At 47.0% G+C, this 12077-nt stretch overlaps 1 protein-coding gene across 1 annotated transcript in view; it reads right to left on the reverse strand.

Moving 5' to 3' along the window:
• The window catches only part of LOC116841370, a 122599-nt gene that overhangs the window by 26697 nt on the left and 83825 nt on the right, over positions 1-12077 (reverse strand). The window contains exons 9-18 of the mRNA XM_032809198.1: positions 8870-9070; positions 8342-8536; positions 7375-7479; positions 6954-7093; positions 6706-6778; positions 6420-6455; positions 4512-4656; positions 4165-4270; positions 2141-2173; positions 850-954 (exon numbers count right to left, since the gene is read on the reverse strand). Of these exons, the coding sequence (XP_032665089.1) occupies positions 850-954; positions 2141-2173; positions 4165-4270; positions 4512-4656; positions 6420-6455; positions 6706-6778; positions 6954-7093; positions 7375-7479; positions 8342-8536; positions 8870-9070 (1139 nt within the window). The remainder of the gene's footprint in view (positions 1-849; positions 955-2140; positions 2174-4164; positions 4271-4511; positions 4657-6419; positions 6456-6705; positions 6779-6953; positions 7094-7374; positions 7480-8341; positions 8537-8869; positions 9071-12077) is intronic.

A 12077-nucleotide genomic window follows, 5' to 3' on the forward strand; every position in this document is an offset into this window, starting at 1 on the left:
AGAGAGAGAGAGAGAGAGAGAGAGAGAGAGAGGACAACGTCATCGTGCACTCTACTTCTTGACGATGTGGCCTCTAACCCGTGAAACCGATGCTTGCGTGGTGATAACGAAGGGTGTTGACGGTGATGGTAGTATATGATCGGTGCTGGAAAAAGAAGAAGTAGAAGAAGAAGAAAGCGGTGGACGTTGTTGCGATGGTTCTTGGTTGCCTTGGTAGGTGGTTGTCTGATGACGATGATAATGATGATGATGATGACGGTAATGCTGCTGCTGTTGCTTCTGCTGTTGTTGCTGCTGCTGCTGTTGTTGCTGCTGCTGCTGCTGCTGCTGCTGCTGCTGATAATAATGCTGATAATATTCATGATGATAATGATGGCGATGATAACGATGAGGCTGGATGCCGTTGCCGGTCGAGCTCGGCGCGATCGCGGTCGGGAGTAGCACCGAGCGACTAGTGGCGACAGATCGCTCGGCGCCGCCGACTGAGTGCGATCGTCGTGGGCAACGGCCCGACAACGTGAAGCTCTTGGACCTCCCCTCCAGCATGCCGGCGGCATGCCAATAGCAGGCGTCGGCGGTCCGTTCCAGAGGTCGGATGATGCGACCGTCTGGGTCCTTGCCGGTGGTCTGGTCGTTCGGCCGATCGAACGTCGCCTCGGCTAACGCGGTCGACGACTTAGATCGGCTACGACTAGTCGACCGGTGCGAGCGAGACCTGGCGGGTGAACGGCTGTCGAGACCGTGCGCCGGACGATCGGTCGACCGATCGGCTGAACCTTCTGGCGCCAACGGACGCGGTCTCGCGCCGACCTCGGAGCTTTTCGTGCTGCTTAACGCTGGTATCCTTACACTGTCCTCCGGCCGGTAGGAGAGGCTGAGGATATGAGGCTCGATGTCACACAGAGACTCCATCCTGGACTGCGCGTGCTGGGGACGTCCGTTTGCATTCAGCCACTATTAGCCGCAACGTCCATGTTGTTGTAGTCGTCGTCATCGTGGTCGTGGTCATAGTCGTGGTCGTGGTCGTTGTTATTGTTGTTGTTGTCGTCGTCATCGTCATTGGGGAATGGACAACGGTAGGGTACATATAAGAGCGGACACGACACGCACAAAACATCGACGACGAGCACGCGACACACACACACACACACACACACACACACACGCACGCAACATATGCACACACGCGCGCAATGACATCGACCATGATCACGACTCGGGGGGAGGGGGGTAATGCAGGGGTCAGTGCACGATCGTCGACGATCCGGACGACCGGCCGGCGATATGTGGCGGAAGAGACGGAACACAATTTAGGCAATTAGTAAAATGCGGATACGGTGCATACGGGTAGGTTTACACACGGGGAGCATCGTGATACACGAGAGATGCAATACTCAACCCTCCGCGGATACGATATTACCGGCCCGTTATATAACCCCTCGATATATGGTAGTCTGGCAGCGACCAAGATTCTGCGATATTTGAGACAAGCTCCGCGGGATATTGTCGGGGATTGCATGCGTCTATTTGCGCGCGGATGCGAGGATGCATCGATTATCGGTGCGCGGTAAGCCGCCGGTAATTAACGCGTTTAGCGCTCCAAGTCGCGCATGAAAGAGCGCCGTTTTTTGTCGGCTAACTCTATAACCGGCCGATACGGCAAAGATCGAGTCGCCGAGAGATTTAATAATCCCGTATAATGCACCGCGATTCTACCCGCCGGGAAAGAAACGGACTCGGAGTCCTCTCGAACATCGAGAATGCGAAAATATGCTCGCATTTTTCTCTCCGATCTTGCGACTAATTTATTGGAATAGGGAAAAAGTGGAGAGGATTTGTATGGAAACGAGGTATTTCAACAAGAGTTTCTCGCGAGATCCCCCTCAAGCCGACGCTACCGGGTTAATTCTGAAGTAATGGGAAATGTTAATTTTAATTGAATCTTGTGATCTATGTAAAAAAAGGAGGGGAAAGTACTAGTGATAATAAAGAATAAAAGAACAAAACAGGCAAGAGGAAAGAGTAAAGAAGAGCGGATACAGGTACGAGTGTGTGTATGTGTGCGTGTGTGCGCGCGCGCGCGCGCCTGTGTGTGGAGGGAGTACTTATTTAACTACGCATTAATATAAAAATGGCGTACCCCGTCAAATATGTCCATGACCTCGTCCCACCACTAGAATCACAGAATTAAACACAGTGTTATACTATAGCGCTGCCTAAAAGGGGTTATTTTTTGTGTGTGGCATATTTATACAATAGGTCGAAATAAAAGAGGTGGTTGGACAGCATATGTCCGACCATTCTCTCGCCATTTCCCATCTAAAACAACAAGAGACGCGGTTGTATCGATCGACAACACCGGTGAGGCTCTCACGTGAAATGGTGCGCGCTGGAACACGCGCTTCGTTAGCGCGACGTCGCGACTTTAGATGGGAATCAGCGTAGTCGCTTTGAACGCAGGATCGACTACAAGCAACGCTACAAAAGCTGTGTGAAAAATAAACGGGTCCTGTGCTACGTGGAACCGCAGGGCGCCCCGAGAGAAGCGATCGGCATCGCCTCGGGCGGCGATAACAAGACACCGCGAAATAGTTTCTGCAATTTTTTTTGTAATCTCGCTTTTCTCGAGGGACTCTGCGAGCCCCGAATACACACGTGCGTGCTTGATACACCTGAGGGCTGTATATATGCGCTGTGTGTCAAAGAAACGCACTAACCGCCTCGTGAGTGGCAGAAAGAAGGAGAAAAAGAGAGAGACAGAGAGAGAGAAAGAGAGAGAGAGAGAGAGAGAGAGAGAGAGAGAGAGAGAGAGAGAGAGAGAGAGCAAGAGCTTTCAATCAATAAATTAATCGTGACGTCAACATAAAGGCTCTCAATAAACGAGGAAACGTATAATTGGCCGGCAAAGCACGTCTTAATCGTTCGATTACGTGATTACCTTCCTTCTCATCCGCGCGCCGTAAGTCGGCTAGAAGCAAAGCCATTTCAAACGATCATGTTCCAGGTGTGTTTCAGACGCCTTTCTCGGGGTAACCGTCTCGGGTTGCGCTGAGAGACCGCGCGTTCTCGTCGCGCGAGGAGAAAAATAAAAAATAAATATACACGCACGAGCTTTTACCGTGACTGTCGCGTACGCGCGAAATATTGCTCGTGTCCGATGATATACAGTGGCGCGCCGCGTGTTCGTACAATTTCGCGATACGCGACGATATACGAGACCGTGACGAGAGGCGATCGCGAGGAAACTGCATAGCGTCGGACGATGTGAGCTTGCGTTTCCACCAGCGTTAACCATGGTTAACTAATCCTTCATCTCGAGACTCTACATTCAACATCCCCTGGCATAGAAATCCCTGGCAGAACGTCACACCAGAGAGAACACAATACAATTCTCCCGTCGTCTCATCAGGACTGGTTAACCGAGGCTACCGGCGCAAATCGTCCTCACACTTGTAGGAAGATCGATGGAAACCCGGATGAACAAGCGGATTTCGTTTCGGTCTCATTTTAATTAACGATTTCCCCGAAGGGTGAGAACAATCCCATCGTAACGTCTCATCGATCGTCGTTCACGACAGAAGAGAGAGATTTAGTAGGATTCACCAAAAATGTCTGATCAAGTATGAACGAATTCCGTTTGGAGTTAGCAAAATTCTGCTCGAGTTGGCAAGATTCTGGTTGAAACTAAACAAGATTTCCAATTAACCAGAATCTGATTCGCTTGATATGTATTTAAATCGATTGTTGTGGAGGTGGAGGCCGAGGTGCACGTAGAGAAGAACTGCTCTGTGCCTCCCTGCATCCTCTCTCGTTCATGTATAAAACGTACGAGAGCGCAAGAGACACAAAAAACAGAGCGCATTCTTCTCTACATGCATCTTGAAGCATCTCCTCAAGTAAAAGCAACCGTGGAGATATACCATGTCCATGACTTTGGACCAAATTCTGGTGACTTTTGTTTCGTTCTGCGGAATTCGTTTCTACTTCAGCAGACACTTGGTGAAATTCAACTAAATTCCTTCTGTCGCGCTCTCGAGACAGATCGATGACTCGCACGCGGTGTCTCACTGCCGGTTCTTCCGATGATATGGGAAAGCGCGCTTCAATTTATGATACAAGCAGGTCTCGTTTGATCTCGACAGAAGAGCGACAGCGGCTGCATACCTCTTTAGCTTCCTTCTCGGCGATCGACGAATGGCCTGGCTCATAGTCCTCGATGCGGCCAGGCTGATTCTTGTAAACATCCGACGAGTACTTCAGCGCCCCGCTCCTAAATTAAAACGCGAATTACTCGGTCGTAGGTGTCCGCGCGAATAATTCCACGCCTCGAACTATAATACATTCGCCGTCGTAACAAGATGACCTTGTCTTTGACGCGCGCGAGTGCTCCGTAAAATTTAATTAACCGAAAAAGCCGGCGAGAGCGCGGCACGGAAGATATGTCAGCGGTCCCAAGCTTCTCCCCCGCAGCGGGGAAGAACGAGCGGACAAGTTTGTGAATTCTCGCTCACTTTCTGGGCATAGTTGCCGTGGTGAAGTCATTTTCTTTGTTGCGCAGTCGTCGGCGGCTATCGAGAGTAACGGATCGATCCGAGTATGCGCGCGATTCCGGCTCGCTCAAATATCCGCTGCTGCTTCCGTATCCGTATCTCCCACCTGGAACAGAAATGCATAGCTTTTTTTCTCTCTTTTTACATCTCGCTCCGCACACCGATTACAATTCAAATTCCCGCCCGGTCCGCGTGCGGAAATCAAGCGCTAAATAAAAAAAAAAAAAGAAAAATGGAGAGAGAAACGTTCGATTAACACCGCAAACGATTCAGCATTCACTTTGATTTAGTTCCTATGATGTTTACACACTCCAAGAATATTACGTTATATATACACACATACACAAACATACACATATATATATATATATACACACACACACACGCGCGCGCACGCGTGTACACATATTTCATTTTACAGCGTTGCATCAACATATTGTTCAGTGCGACGAGTGACTTACTCGCTTCGTTGGTAGGTACACGTGCACACACTCAACTCAGACTATACTCGTATGCGAAACGCGATCCGTACTCGTTTCTATCATTGAAGGAAATATGAAAAAAATATTGCAAATTATCTTGCTCGTCATACCGGCCTGTATGCTGATTCAATACCCCGTACAGACTATCTCCGCGAATTCCGATCTCTCGACAGAGCTCTCCGAAATCCGAAGTAACCTCGATCGATAATTAAAATCTAATGCAGTTTCCCCCGACGTGATTTCATACGGTTTTACTCGGCTAACTTATAACGACAGTTGAGAAGTTCAGATTAAATTTTTGCCGCGTAAATATATCGGCGAAAGCGGAAGGGAATCCAAAGGCGAAGCTGTTGAAAGATCGGACATGAGAAGTTCTCGAGTCAACTTCGAGAAGGTCCCGCCGCGATGGCGCAGACAACTCGCGCCAGCACGAGAAGTTTGTTCCGACTTGGCTTGATATATTTGATATATTTGATGAGAGTCTCTCACCGAGATTCTCAAATTCCCTGACGAGGCTTGACTCGAGTGCGTTCGGGTGAGGCGCGAATTAACTCCAATTATCACGAATCAATGGTTAATTGATTCACACTGATGTTAATCCGGCCGAAAGATATATCCTGCCGGAGGTACGCGGAGAAGATATTGTCGCAAAAATGAACAAAATTTTTGCAATTTTAAATTATACAACATTGTCACCGAAGTATACTTGTTTAAAGGTGTCAGGCACTTTTTACTACTAAATTGTCGTAATCACTTGAATGTTTCTTTTTTTATATCAGGTCGTCAAAGAGGTCGCTACTTACGTAGTAATTTACATTATAATTTCAGTTTTGCAAGGAACATTGTAAAAAGAAATCTAATTTCGACACAACTGCGACAACATCTTCTCCATTTAAATGGCATCGTTAATCGTTCGTTAGAGGAATGTTAGACGAGACAACGGTTCGTGTGTGCTTGTCGCAAGTATGGTTTATTATTATTTCCACGCGCGATTAATGCGACTGTTAAACGCGACGAGCGTCTACAACGGCAGTCGTTACTTTGCGTTACATAAAAGGCGTCTACGTGACTAAATGTACGCTGATTTACACAAGTCGTCTTCAAAGGGAGAAAGCGAGAGAAGTGAGACAAGTTCTTACATTTTTATAATATTTTTTGCGATTAACGCGATCTCTCCGATCTGCGTTTCATCTCACAGACATTAGTTGCGCACGACAATATTAATTGTCAAATATTAGTGCGTTTTATGCTTGCCGTTACCGCAAACTATATAAATTGCAGCTAGAACGACTGCATTACGCAGCCCGCCCACGCTCAGTATAATATTAGTAGCAACGTCGCGCGACTCTACCAACCGACATAATCATGCGCGAAAATGCATATTCACCTCTCCTTGGTTTGTAACGGATGGTTACGTAGTCATCTGCAAGCAAAATTCACACACTATAATTCATTCATTCGCGTTCGATCGTAAAACGTTATTACTGGAAGAAAAAAAATTCACGCATGTTTATTTGTATACAACGCGTTACAACCTCCTCTCTTTTAGCCGCGCTCACAGCAGCTTGCAATTTACACAACTCAATTAAACATCGTGCATATAACGTGCTTTATTTTTTCAACTAAATTCTAAATCATCGAAAGAATACGCGCAATCGAAGGTGGGAGCTTACCGTTTCGATCGGCGCGGTGCAGCGAGTCGTACATTTTCTTGTACCATTTCGCCTGATTGCTTTCCTTGACTTCCTAAAAGCAACTCGTCAGAAATACTGAGAAAAATGTCGCGCCACGCGATGCCAGGCGTAATATCCTTGTCGTTCGCGACGCTTAACGACGATTAAAGTGCACAACAAGTGTGATCGTTATCTCGCAGCCGCGACTGTACTAGTCGAGAGATTGTAATAATCATCAGTACACCTACCGATCTCAAAACGAGAGGGACACCCTCCTTAGTCACCGGGCCGATACCCTCGAACTTTCGAGGGCCGAGATCGGCCATCTTCTTCGTCGGCTCATTATCCGTTTCCGGCTCGCTCTCGTATTCCCTCTTCACGGTGTAGACTGAGCGGTTCGGTTTCACGGTAAAATTCAAGTTCACGTTTAAGTCATTAGCACTCGCGTACATGATCGGGAGACACGCACGTTACTGAGTTATCACAGCTAAGTTAGCGGTTAATTAGTGATAAGAGACAGTTGCGATGTAGTTTCTGAGCAGCGCGCCACCACTTAGTACATATGTACAAATAAACTGGTGGTTCTCGCGTGGCAATCGTCGATGAAGATGACAATAACGTCGCACCGTTCGATTATTTGTATTGTGAATCAATCGTCAGAGTACTCACGTATTTCTCCAGGGGAGATCAACGCTCGTCTCTCGTCGCTCGGGGGACGACTGTCGGCGAACTCGCTCTCTTCCAGATAGGCTGCGCCTTTCGGCAACTGTCCTTCTGCAATAGAGTCACGTTCAAAAGAATTATCGAAGCATACTGTGAAAAAAAAATATTAAAAAAAAATAGTAAATATCTATTCACGTGGTGGAGATATCAATAACATATTTACTTACACTAATCTATGTATATAATGGAATATCTGTCTATGTCTATTCCCTATAGAGACTCCTAAGCCCTTTGATCGATCTGGACTAAATTTTGCATAGTTACTCTCTAGAATCCTGTGGGAAATATAAGCTGCCATGAAACCTGCACAGCCCGCCTTCTCTCCTTGACTTCAACCTTTTGACACTTTGTGATAACCCGAACAACACTGGGTGGTTTAAGCTAGTATAAAATGTTTTTCAAATAAAAAAATATACGCTTTCTTCTTATCCTAACTTTTCACGAGAGCAACTGTTTATTCCACTTAAATACGAGAATTTAGATTTAAGTAAATATGTTATATATATTTAGTACTCTCATTGAATAAATATTTTCTGTTTTTTAGATAATTTTTCTTTCAGTGTAATCTCCCATTGGATTTTTCCCCGACATGTTTTTTTCTTGTAACATCTTGTTTCCCTCTCGTAAAACACTCCATTATTGACATCCTTAGTCATGGATACTTTACGGAAACAACTGGTTCTCCTTGTGACCAACATTGCAGTTAAATTTCTTGCCTGCGCACCGATCCCAAAAGAGAACTTTACCGCTAAAATTGCTAACAAATCGCTTGTTGGTTGTGAAAGAAATCAAATTTTTCTAGAGTGTCAATGATTAAGGAGGATCAATAACTGTGTCTCAATTGGGAGTGTTTTACCCTACGCCCATCGATCGACCATCGAACGAAGGATCTTTATGCGGGGGAGACGCTGACCTCTCGCTTTCTGCAGCAACGTGATGGTCGGATTCTGGGCACGTGGCAACCGCGGCGTGGATGCGAGCGTGTTCAAGCCCTGGGCAGGCGCGGAGTAAGAATTGACGATCCGCGACGCACTGCTCTCGTACACGCTTCGAGAGTTCTCCTTTCTCCCCTCCTCGTGCTCCCAAGGCGGCGTCGCCTCCTGCACACAAGTCCGCGTGAGCGCGTGTAGCCTCGAAGGGCTTCTGCCCCTTTGTCAAGGACGAAGAAGAACGACCGGACAGAAAACGGCTTGAGATCGCGCGAGATCGTATTCGTCGCCGGAGAGAAGCCACGTTCCGCAAACGCGAGCCTTCCGCCGAGAGACGCCGGCGAGTTTTATTTTTACCCTGAAACCCGCGCAAGCTAAGAAGTCCAGTCGTCGGCCGACTCGCTCGAGAGAACCGAGCTTGCGGCCGAGCTTTTTGGAGCTAATTGCGAGGCCGGTTCTTTGCGCTCGGCAAATAGCTACCGTCTTGTCTTACCGTAATTGGCGACGACGTACCTCTTCCTTAGATCGCTCCTTCCGGCTCAGCACGGGGCTCTCGAACGGTACGGGACGAAATTCCTTCCTCTCCGCGATGGGACTCGCGCCGGCGCTGGCCGGGGTCCAGACCGGCGGAATCGCCTCGTCCTTCAGTGGTTGCCTGCTCCGATCGGGACTCGGTTCCTTCGCAGGTGGCGTCTGTCCTGGCGACCAAACGCCTGCCAATGAGAATTCGCCCTTGAGAACGAGTCTTCGACGTCTGTACGACCGTCGTTAATGAGTACTCAAGCGCGTGATTATCGTCTCGTACTCGGCAACGCGAAGGTTTGCATAGAAAGCAGCTCGACAGGTCATTCGTTAATGAATCGGCCCCGCGTCTACCTTCCGCACATAGCCAGAGCACATTTTGCAATCTGCGCCAGATACATCGATCGCCCGATACCGATTACCGAATGGCGCGGTACCGCTTAGGGAACGAAAGGTCTTTGCTCCTGCAGCAGCTGTATCGCGCGGATTTAGTGGACTGGCGTTAAAGCTAACATATGAAATGTATACCAGCGCGATGCTAATCTTGGCACACCAGGGCGCATTACATAAGGGATCATCTTTTTCCCGGCTACTTCCTGCACTCGGCGATTCTACACCGGCACGTTAACGACTATAAGTAGTGCGGCCCACGGTTCTTTCGGTCCTCACGTATGTAACTATAGTAAAGCTTTCGCGACATTTGTATCAATTTGTACATCGTGCAGTGGTGAAGTCGGTGGAAGAGACTGAAGGATATTTATACAGATCCGCTATTTTTACTTTCAACGCACCTTCGCCTGCGCTTTTCTATCCAACGATAATTAATGAACACTCAAACGCTGTATATTGTCGGGCTCGTTGGCAACGCTTCGTCTTGTGCAAAAACTGTGATGGGTCGTCGATTAATAAAAAAATTTTCAAATGCGTGAGGAGAAAGGAACGCGCGACATGTGTGTGTGTGTGTGTGTGTGTGCTGCCGCAACGTCAATGAAATTATCAATAGCCGACCTCGCCCACGTCATCGGCAATCGATGTCAGTCAGAGGGGCGATATTAGCTCGATAAAGATACATCGCGATGAGTCAGACGCATATGTTCGTCGGATAGAGTCTACCGGGCAATTTGCGGCGCGTATCAGAGCCGCGCGACAACAGCAAATCAGAGAGGTGGTTCATTCGGAGTGCGAGTAAAATTAGAAATGGGCGCGGGCGGCGCTATTAAGACACGCGTAATTGCAACTGGCCGGGAGCAAGTCGCAAACAATGCCGCGTGGCTGGTTTTCTGGAGCGACGCTCTCTGGGCACGATACCATCAGCGAATGTTACGCGCGAATTCGGAAAAAACAATATGGTTAGGCCACGTATAAATCTGGTTATATGTCACGGAAAAAAAAGGTTTGGTTTTGTGGATTAACTGACATCCGGTAAAATATAAGCGAACCAAAAAAATCCTGGTTGGTTACCAAAATTCTATTCAAGTTGGCAAAATTTAATTGATTTGGCTCAGGTGGCGTAAATACTAGTGTGTAAATACTTGATTAATCTGGTGCATGAGTTTGGAATGATTTCAGTGTATTGAATTAAGTGTAGGAAGTCAAATAGGGATGATTGCGTAGGAATGAGTGCGTTGATAGTATATAAGTGAGGGCGAAACAAAGCGTTAGGTAGGAAAGGGTAGGATTCAGGGCGGAAAAGATACATAGAAAATGAATATCATCACGTCATATGAAACGGGCGATGTGGGTAAAGCAAGCAAGCTTAAATTAATATGATAATGCAGAGGAAATTATTGATAGAGAAAATGTATAACGGATGATAATAGAAGACAGAATAATACAAAGGATGGGAAGAACAAGAGGATACAAGAACTGAAAAGGAAAGATTTGGACGGGATAAGAAAGCAAAATAAAAGTATACGGAAGAAGAATGACACAAGGACTGGTAAGACAGGTGCTACGTAAGCAAGGAGATTACAAAGAGTAAAAGGAAGATTATAGGATGTGAGAAACTCCTTCTCGGCGATGTAAGCTGAAGGAGATATATAGAAAGTGGAGAAAAAGGCAGAGGGATCGAACTTTTTTTCGCCGTGTAGACTCAATATGTAAAGTAGAGAACGACTAATTATGTGGTCGCTGCGAGCACAGAGCAATTGTCGAGTTACTGACGTTGTCGCGGCAGTGACGATGTCTGCTTGCTCGAAACAGAGTGCATCCATGATATGTACAAACGTCACTCCCACCGACTTCTGCTTGCCACAACCAGATCAACTACATCGATGATGTTGATGCACCGATGTAACCGAGTCACATCAAAACACATCGTACAAAGTTAACTAGGACGATTCTTAAATATTTCTCGTTATGTATCTTTTCATTCTTTTCCGTATATATATGTAAACCGTGTCGATCAAGAGTCTGGCCGCAAAACTGCGGAAAATGTACGAGCGACACCGACCGATCTCGCTCGATATCGATAGTGCGGCGTCGCGAAGAAAACAATTTCGCTACTTTTCGCGATTAAAGGAATGAAAACTTTACCGACATGATACTAACTCTTTTCTGCAAAGTTTACGTCGTATATCGATTGCACAAAATTGCAAATGCTTTTACACTCTGAAACTCACGTGCAAAAATGATTTGGAGCTTTGTTCAATATATGACGAAAACGACAAAAAGTTCTGACATTTCGACCTGTCAGTTGTGTGTGCAAAAATATTTTTATACATGCGTGGTTATGTTCTCGCTAACGTGATGAAACAAAGCAGCACGCATTTAGGTCTTTGTATGAGACCTATACGTACAAGAAATACGAAAAGGATAGTATAGTCGTGTTAGTGAGACGATCGCCTCTGTGTTATCAACACTTTTCGAACTCGTCACCCACTTCGGCATCCTCTTGAACGCGCGTCGCGCGCCATTCTCTCTCTCTCTCTACGCGCGATAATTTGCGCTACGCGAATTAATGTGCGATACCGTCGCGACAACGGCACGGCTATATATTTTCGCTAATTACAAACGCGCGATTAATCAACGTTGCCGTCGCCGACGCCAGCTGCATTCACCGCAACGGAAACGTCGAAAACGTCCCGTCGCGATTGTTTTTCGTGGGTCACGCGGCGACAGCATGCGCCATGGATGTAATACTACGACTAACAACCGCGATGACGCTAATTAGCCACTTGGGGTCAGCGGAGGGAGGGG

The sequence above is a fragment of the Odontomachus brunneus genome, unplaced genomic scaffold, assembly GCF_010583005.1.
Source record: "Odontomachus brunneus isolate Ranch 3 - 2012 unplaced genomic scaffold, Obru_v1 Obru_scaffold_015, whole genome shotgun sequence".
Classification (NCBI taxonomy): Eukaryota; Metazoa; Arthropoda; class Insecta; order Hymenoptera; family Formicidae; genus Odontomachus; species Odontomachus brunneus.